Source organism: Ictidomys tridecemlineatus, chromosome 1, assembly GCF_052094955.1.
Source record: "Ictidomys tridecemlineatus isolate mIctTri1 chromosome 1, mIctTri1.hap1, whole genome shotgun sequence".
NCBI classification, from domain to species: domain Eukaryota; kingdom Metazoa; phylum Chordata; class Mammalia; order Rodentia; family Sciuridae; genus Ictidomys; species Ictidomys tridecemlineatus.
In genome coordinates, this window is record NC_135477.1 from 150,077,420 (window position 1) to 150,086,553 (window position 9,134).

Consider the following 9,134-nt stretch of genomic DNA (forward strand, 5'->3'; position numbering starts at 1 on the left):
AAATCCAAATGGCCAATAAAAATATGAAAAGTCTCCAATCTCAGGGAGACACATAAATTAAAACAATGAAAATGCCAGGCATGACATAACATGCCTACAGTCCCAGCACCTAGAAGGCTGGGACAAGAGGATCACTTGAGCCCAAAATTCAAGATCAGTCTGGGCAACATTGTGAGAATGTATCTTAAAAAACAAAAACAAAAAACAACAAAACCCACAGTGATATTGTTATTACACATATAACAAAGTGGAAAAAATTTAAAGGACTAACAATTTTAAAAGGGTATGGAGTAACAGAATTCTCATACCTTGATGGTAGGAATATAATTAGTACAAACTCTTTGGAAAACATTATCTACTAAAAACAATGCTAGAGCTGGGGATGTAGTTTAGTTGGGAGAGTGCTTGTCTTGCATGAACAAGGCCATGCACCACCAAAAAATAAATTTAAAAAAATTTAAGAAATAAAAACAAAGTTATACCTATGACCAAGCAATTTCAATTCTAGATATATAACCTAAGTAAACTGCTGCACATGTTCTCTAGGACATATATATAAAAACGCTCACATCCATCTCACTAGAATGGACAAAATGAAGTATATTAACACCTCAGAATACTATTCAGTAATGAAAATCAACTACTGTTAGAAGCAACAAAAATGAATCTCAAAAATATTAAGCAAAAAAAAAAAAAAAAAAAAAACACACACACACACATAAAATACGGGATGCTGGGGCTGGGGTTATGGCTCAGCGATAGAGCGCTCACCTCACATGTGCAAGGCCCTGGGTTTGATCCTCAGCACCACATAAAAATAAATAAAAGTTATTGTGTACAACTACAAAAAAATAAATATAAAAAAAAAATATATGGGACCTTATTCATGTAAATCATATAAAGTTAAGAATCAGGTATCTAAACTATTTTTCCAGAAGACACAGATGGGAAAAACCACACAGGAATGTAAGGAAATTACTAGCATAAAAATCAATAGTAATTTTATCTAGGAAAGTAGATAGCTGAATTAAAGAGGGAAATAAAAGACTGCTGGGATACTGACAATATTTCTTTCCTTCCTTCTTTCTTTTTGATACTTGGGATTTAACTCAGGGGTACTATACCACTGAGCTACATCCCAGACCTTTATATTTTTTAAAATTTGAGACAGGGTCTCACTGAATTGCTTAGGGCCTTGCTAATTAATTGCTAAACCCAGTCTTGAACTTGTAATCCTCCTGCCTCAACCTCCCACATCGTTGGGATTAAAGGCATACACCACCACACCTAACTACAATGTTTTATCTCTTATTCTTGTTAGAGGATCTATTATGTGTTTGCTTTAAAATTATTTAATAATTTGTATGTTAATATTTCATTCACTTTTCTGAATATATTACTCTTAATTTTTTTAAAATCCCAAAAGTATCACACTGACAGTGAAATAAATTTTATTAAGTAAAATAAGCAACATGGGAAAAAATACCAATAATTACATGAAGAATATACAGAAAACAGACTTAGGCCTACATATTAACTATCCTATGACTCAGTGAAGAAATAATAGGTAAAGTACAAATTACATCCCAAAACTGAATGTTTAAAAAAAAATAATAATAATGAATGTTATTGGCATCTCCAGGAAACACATATATTTAATTTATACAAGCAAAGCTTAACTGGGCACTGTAGCACATGCCTGTAATCTCAGCAACTCAGGAGGCTAAGACAGGAGGATCATGAGTTCAAAGCCAGCATCAGCAACAGAGGCACTAAGCAACTCAGTGAAACCTTGTTTCTAAATAAAATACAAAATAGGGCTGGGGATGTGGCTCAATGTTCGAGTGCCCCTGAGTTCAATCCCTGATAAAAGAAATAAAAAATAATAATAAAAAAATCAAGCAAAGCTTACCCTTCCTAAATAGCAATTCAGCAATGCATACCAAAAATTCAAAGTTTATTTGTCAACAATGTCAGAAACATTATCTAAGAAAATAATTTCAAAGGAAGTTACATAATATCCAGAAAGAGGTCTATAAAACATATTTCTGATCATGAATAGTATGTATTAAATAAGGGTAAACTGCATTAACTATTAAAACTGATAGAGGGGCTCATTTGGTAGAGTGCTTGTCTAGCATGCACCACCAAAAAAAAAAAAAAAACCTGATAGAATCTAGTATTTTCCAACAAAATCATGAACTTATACTCAGTTAAAATTCTGTCAATAGTTCATAGCAGGAGCCAAATTCAATAATTGTTTATAAGAATAAATTTAAAAGAAAGAGAAGGAAAAAAAAAAAAGGGCACAGGGAAGAGAGCTAGTTTTCCAACCTGCATGACGTTTACCTATTCTCAGCTTTCTTGCTTTTATTGCCAGGACTGGAAGATCGGGATCGCCGGCCCCGGCTTCTACTCCTTGAGCGTCTCCTGTCTCGGCTGCGAGATCTTCTTCGCTCTCGGCTTCTGTCTCTCTCTCTACTTCTGGAACGCCTGAAAAAGAGACACTTTTCATTTATTCTGTAACCAACAGAACTATTATTTCAGATCACGATTCTGTCCATTTGAAAAGACCTACTGCTTATGTGTGTGCATGCATGCAGGGGGTGGGGGTGTTCTCCACCACTGAGCTACATCCCCAGACCTTTTTCTTTTCTTGAGAAGATCTCACTAAATTGCCGAGATTGGCCTCAGATATGCAATCCTCCTGCCTCAGCCTCCCAAGTTGATAGGATTATGGGTGTATGCCAGAGTACCCAGCTGAAAAAAGCTTCTTAATTATCACCATTATTGTTTGGCACAGTATCACATCTGTGAACCAGGGACGTGGGAGGCCGAGACAGGAGGATCACCAAGTTTGAGACCAGCCTCAACAAGTTAGCAAGACCCTGTCAAAAATTTTTTTAAAAATTTTGGGGGCTCGAGATATAGCTCAGTAGTAATAGCATCCCCGGGTTAAATACCTAGTAATGAAACAACAAAAAAAAAACATAAATTATTAAAGGCTTTGAGGATCAAAACAGCTAAAAAAAAGAAACAAGTAAAGCCAAGTCCAGCAAGTGCTCAATGAAAAAATGAGGGTACTAATTTTATGTTGGCTCAATGGTAGAGCTCACTTGCCTATAGTGTGCAAGACCCAGGTTTGATCCCTAGCACCACATACACACAAAAAAAGCCGAAGGATGGGCAGAGCAGAATGAGACTTTGAAAAGATCAGTGATCTGAAGATTTGGAGGCAAAAGAATTTCACTGGTACTACTAGTAATCAGTGACATGAAAAGGTCAAATCTCCAACTCGCTGGGTCTCAATTTCCTCATCTATAAAATATGAAGACTTCACTAGATACTCTCAAAATGTTCCTGAGCTGGGTGCAGCCGCCCAGGAGGCTGAGCCAAGAGGATCTCGAGTTCAAAGCCAGCCTCAGCAATGGTGAGGCGCTGAGTAACCTAGTGAGAATCTGTCTCTAAATAAAATCAAAATAGGGCTGGGGATGTGGCTCAGTGGTTGAGAGCTCCTGAGTTCAATCCCCAGTACCCCTCCCCACCACAATGCTTCTTGATCTTAAAATCTTGATTCTGCTTTCACACTAAAAAGTCAAAAACAAATGTTAAATGATCAATTTCACTTAAGTGGTTAACGATGTGAAATTATTCAGGGAACCATGTAATATGAAATTGAATTAGTTAGCATTAGTCACGCTGTTATAGGTTAATACTTTCCCTGATAATATCATTGTATCCTCTCCTTCCAAAGTCTGAAAAATACTGTCAAATTCTTTCTGAGATCTGTTCATAGTACCAGTTCACAGCTCTGTAATCTGTTCACAGTACAACTTTGTTTTCCTTGCCTTTTTTTTCTTTTTTGTCATTGTACTGCAGATTGAACCCAGAGCCTGTTTCCACTTCTTATTTTCTCGAGAAAATGTATAAGAAAAAAAAATTTTTTATACCTTTATTTATATTTCTTTATGTGGTGCTGAGGATTAAACCCAGTGCCTCACACATGCTAGGCGAGTGCTCTACCACTGAGCCACATCCCCAGCCCTACTTTGTATTTTTAGTTAGAAATAGGGTCTCACTGAGTTGGTTAGCACCTCGCTTTTGCTGAGACTGGCTCTGAACTTGCAATCCTCCCACCTCAGCCTCATGAGCCGCTGGGATTATAGGCATGCACCACTCTGCCTGACTCAAGAAAATTATATATTTTTTTAGTTGTAGTTGAACACAATACCTTTATTTTATTTATTTTTATGTGGTGCTGAGGACCAAACCCAGGGCCTTGCACATGCTAGGTGAGCACTCTATTGCTGAGCCACAACCCCAGCCCCAAGAAAATTATTTTTTAATAACCGTTTTTCAACTCCAGAAAGGTCATGGCTTCTTAACTAGTGCCAATGATCCAATTATTATATAATCAAGAAAATATAAAACAAAAATTAGACTGCTTTAGTGTAAATCTTAGAATACTTTAATAAAGTAGCTCAAATCAGAAAGGAGGGCTTTGAGAAAGTTCTGCCTGTCTCCTCCTGTCTATTCCAGTGGCTGCTCTGAACCCAAGTAGTCAGCTGCTTGGGGAAGAATAATATTAGAACTTCTGACCTTTTTTTTTTTTTTAACTTCACTTTTACCTATTACAATAGGCTTCAGGGGCTCTTTATATTATAGAAAATACAACGTAAGTTTCCAAATTTAAAATATTGTTAGATAGAATCTCGGTAGGCAAATCCTTCTGACTATATCTAAAGAACAAGGATAAAGCTGAAGGCCCACAAATGGGCCTCTAAATTGCAGTCCACACTTTTTGAGAAGCCTGATTTAGTTAACAAGGCCCAATTTATGAGCAGTCTTTCAGAGATTAATGACTTTTTTTTTAAGAGAGAGAGAGAGAATTTAATATTTATTCTTTTTTAGTTTTCGATGGACACATCTTTATTTTATTTTTATGTAGTGCTGAGGATTGAAACCAGTACCCTGCGCATACCAGGCAAGCCACATCCCCAGCCCGAGATTAATGTCTTACCGGAGACGCTTTCTGTCCCTTGACCGAGATCTTCTTTTATCTCTGCTCCGAGACCTCTCTCTCCTTCTATCTCTGTCTCTGCTTCTAGATCGTCTGTCATCTCCACGTTTACTTCTTTTATCTGAAGGTGAGCGACTTCTAGATCTACTTCCAGAACGTCCCCGCGATGCTGATCGTTTCCGATAATGGCTACAATAGCGTGAAGTCAAAGTTAAGCTTAGCAAATACAGCTTGCATTCTATTGTTTTATTAGTTTTTTCCAATAAAATCTCATGAGACAAATTAAAAACAGAAAGGACTTTTCATAAACTGTTTTAATTAGGAAGCCAGACATGATAAATATGTAATTATAAAATAAAAATTAGACTACTCTTAGGTTAAATCTAAAACAATTTATTAAAATTATTAGTTTAAAACAGGAGGGCTTAGAGAAAGTTCTATTCTATCTCCTTCTCCTGTGTATTTCAGTGGCTGATCTGAACCCAATGGTCAGCTCTCTTGGGGCAGGATCAAAATAGAACCATCATGAATAGAACACATTCATGGCTTGGGTCAGAATGGCAGGTTGAGATACTAAGAATGGTTGAAATCTGGAAAAAGAAAGAAAAAATAAAAAAATCTGGCTCTGATTAGACTGGGGATGCAGCTCAGTGGTAAATCACCCCTGGGTTCAATCTCCAGCACCAAAAAAAAAAAAAAAGGAAGAAAAGAATTAACTCTTTTGTTACAGCACAGGGGTGGAAAACTGTCTTGAAAGGGAAGCAAGGGCAATAAACAAAATAGTCCAAGCTCCTACCTTCGAGTCCCAGGCAGCTTCGTTCTGGTTAAGGAGTAGATGCCCGACAAGTAAAGAAACAAATATGCAATATGTCAAGAAGTACAATAGAGAAAAGCAGATCAGAGCAAAGGAAAAAGAGAAAATGGACAGTAGGAAGCTTGCTACTTTATTGCTGGTGACTAGAGAAGACTTCACTAATAAAATAAAGTGACATTTATTATAGAAGCTTAAAGGAAATAAAGGTAGGAACCATGAAGAACCATGACAGCTGCAAAGTCATTGAGAAGCTCTATTGGCACATTCAAGGAACAGCAAGGAAGCCAGCTTTGGCCAAGGCTTAATGAGCTAGAGAGTGCCACAAGAGAAGGTCAAATAAACAACAAGGCAGCCAATTATAGGAATTCTTATATGACATTATATAGGACTTATTTTGAGGAAGATGAAAGCTATTAGTTGGGGTATGGTGACATGCCCATAGTCCCAGTTAGCTACTAGGGGATGAGGAGAAAGGATCACTTGAACTCATAAGTTCACGATCAGTCTGAATAACACAGCAAGACCCCATCTCAAAAAACGAATAAAAATAAATAGGGCTGGGAGTGAAGCTCAGTGGTACCGTGCTTGCCCAAAATACATGAAGTCCTGTGTCCAACCTCCAGCACCAAAAAGAAAAATAAAGTTGCTAATGTACTAACATGAAAAGAATGAAGGAGTACATTTAGGAGAAAGGTAGGAAACCAGAATATTAGGTATCCAAGTGGAGATGTACAACCATAGGTAAAATCTGAGTCTGGAATTGAAGAGGTTTGGTCTGAAAATATATACTGTGGAGCCATTAGTGTACAAAGACTACTCAAAGCTATAACCCTGGATAAGACCATTAAGGAATGATCACACCTGATTCATCTTTTGTAGAAATAAAAACTTGTTACCTTTCCCTACCCCAAACTGTATCATCCCAACTTCTAGTCACTAGGCTCAAAACATCAGTTAACTCGAATATTTTTCTTTTTTTCATTCTACACAACCAATAAAACACCAAGCGTTATCAATTTCACCTCTGTAATCCTTTCACATTATATCACCTCTTCAGAGCTATCACTGTCACTAATCTATATGAGATTTAACTACTGAGTAATTTTTTTATTTTTTAATTTTGGTACTAGGAATTGAGCCCAAGGGCACTTAACCAATGAGTCACATCCCCAGCCCTTTTTATTTTTGACACAGGATCTCAATAAGTTGCATAGGACCCCACTAAGTTGCTAAGGCTGGCCTCAAACTTGACATCCTCCTGTCTCAGCCTTCTAAGCCACTGGAATTACAGGTTTGAGACACCGTGCCCAGCTAGTTTTTTTTTAAAGATTCCTGATCTTCCTGCTTCTAGGATCACCTTCTGACCCTATTTGAAATCTTCAAAAGCTCACAAATTTTTATCTTCAAAATTAAATTGATAATTCATTTTCTGTGTTTTTTCAAGACCTACCTTCTCCTTCTCAATCCTTCATGAAACCCATATATGTAGGAAAACTGGATTCTTTAGAGTATTTCTCTAACACCCTGCTCTTTCCCACCTGAGCCTTTCATTCCTGCTTAAACAAAACTAAAGCACACACTTTAGGACATAAAGGTATGGCAGAAGGCTAAAAGGCTAGAAGGAGGCCTTGAAGGCTATTGTCAAAGTTTGAATTTCATCTTGGAAGCAAAAGGAGCTACTGAAAACAAGTCAGGGAGATGACACTGATTTTATCTTTATTTCACAAGTGTCTCTCTGGCTGCAATATGAGAGCTCTAATGATTAGAAAAGCAAGATCAAAGAACGATAATCAATTCAGGGAGCAATCAATTTGAAGGAGGTGCAGAAGTATGAGCAATAAGTGATTAAAGGCCTCAAGTGAGAGAAATTAGGAATGGGGAAAGGATGCAGAATCCAACTAGATGTAGGCAATAAAAAAGACGAATCAAATATCACTTCCAGATTTCTGGTCTGAATAGCCAAATGAATGGCAATGCCTTTAGGGAGCCCAGGGCAGACCCGACTCTGTAATCCCAGCAGCCTGGGAGGCTGAGACAAGGGGATCTCGAGTTCAAACCCAGCCTCAGCAAGGGAAAGGCACTAAGCAACTCAGGGAGACCCTGTCTCTAAATAAAATACAAAATAGAGCTGGAGATGTGGCTCAGTGGTTGAGTGCCCCGCCCACGCCCCCCCCCCCCAGTTCAATCCCTGGTACCAAAACTAAACCAAAACAAAACAAAATGCCTTTAGAGAAATTTAGAAGATCTTCACAGGATTTTTCTGTAGCTAAGGAAGTATTCTTTATCCAGATGATGGTTACACAATTCATATATTTGCTAAATTTCATCAAGCTCTACTCACACTTTGTTCATTTCCCTGAAAGTATGCCACAATAAAGCATTTAGCATTAAAAACAAAGCAAAACCGTCACTGTCCCTAGACATAAAGCATCTTTCAGTCACTGCTAAATACATATCAAATATTTATATTTAAGATTAAAAAAAAGTCAAGGTCCTGAGCCAGTTGTCAACAATCTTAAGAGATTTCACAGTCCTAATAAGGTCTCCCAGCTGAGTTTAAAGAATACAGAAAGCAGATAACAAAGAAATATGAAATCCTTTTGCGAAGTAAACATCCACGCAACAAATACTGCAGCCCAGTAAAAGCCGGTCGAGTACAATACTGTGCAGTAAAAATGCCCACAAGGTCCTTTCAACCGACTTGGGAAAAGACAATCCGCGCAAAAAGAACTGAAATACATAGTGAAAGGAGCCGAGAAATGTTGCAAATGCGAAGCAATTAAAAAAAAAAAAAACCCAACTGGGATCACTACTAGCTGAGGCAACCAGGGTAGGAAGTGGCAGGATGGGGTGACCCGTCCCAGGCGGCCTGGAGGGCTACTCTTGCTCCAGAGGCTCAAAACGGGTGACGGCAGTGCAGAGTAAGAATGTGCCCATCACCGACCCAAGCACAGACATTCCCTCAGCCGAAGGCTCCAGCACATTCAGTGGCTGGGGAGCACAGTGGCCACACGTGGAGGCCACCCCAGGCCTGGCCCCGCCACCACCTCAACTCCCGCCTCTTCTCCCTACCCCGAGAAGCCGCTCGCCCGCTCGGCGCACTAACTCACCGCGACTCCCTGCCCATTCTGCCGACTGCAGGAAAGCCGCGTCCGTGAGGACGACTCGCAAGCGAAAGGGACAAAGGAGAAAGACCCGCTACCCTCGGCGCGTCAGGCGAAGACTTAGCACTAAGAACTGGTAGCAGAGACAGCAGAGGAAGCCATCCCAACGCAGCCAACGACAACAGGACGTGCTGGC

General features: G+C 38.8%; 1 protein-coding gene across 7 annotated transcripts in view; it reads right to left on the reverse strand.

The window, feature by feature from the left end:
* Nucleotides 1-9,134, reverse strand: part of Ddx46 (DEAD-box helicase 46) — a 73,398-nt gene extending 64,264 nt beyond the window's left edge. For 5 of the 7 annotated variants that reach the window (XR_013438572.1, XR_013438574.1, XR_013438578.1 and 2 more), the window contains exons 1-4: nt 8,945-9,134; nt 5,817-5,840; nt 5,021-5,209; nt 2,350-2,493 (exon numbers count right to left, since the gene is read on the reverse strand). Coding sequence is in view for 2 of the 7 variants with exons in the window: in XM_078049006.1 (XP_077905132.1) it covers nt 2,350-2,493; nt 5,021-5,209; nt 5,817-5,840; nt 8,945-8,961 (374 nt within the window). In the remaining 5 variants the exon portion in view is untranslated. Of the gene's footprint in view, nt 1-2,349; nt 2,494-5,020; nt 5,210-5,816; nt 5,841-8,944 lie in introns of those variants that run through there. The other 2 variants (XM_078049007.1, XM_078049008.1) reach the window with 2 other exon arrangements.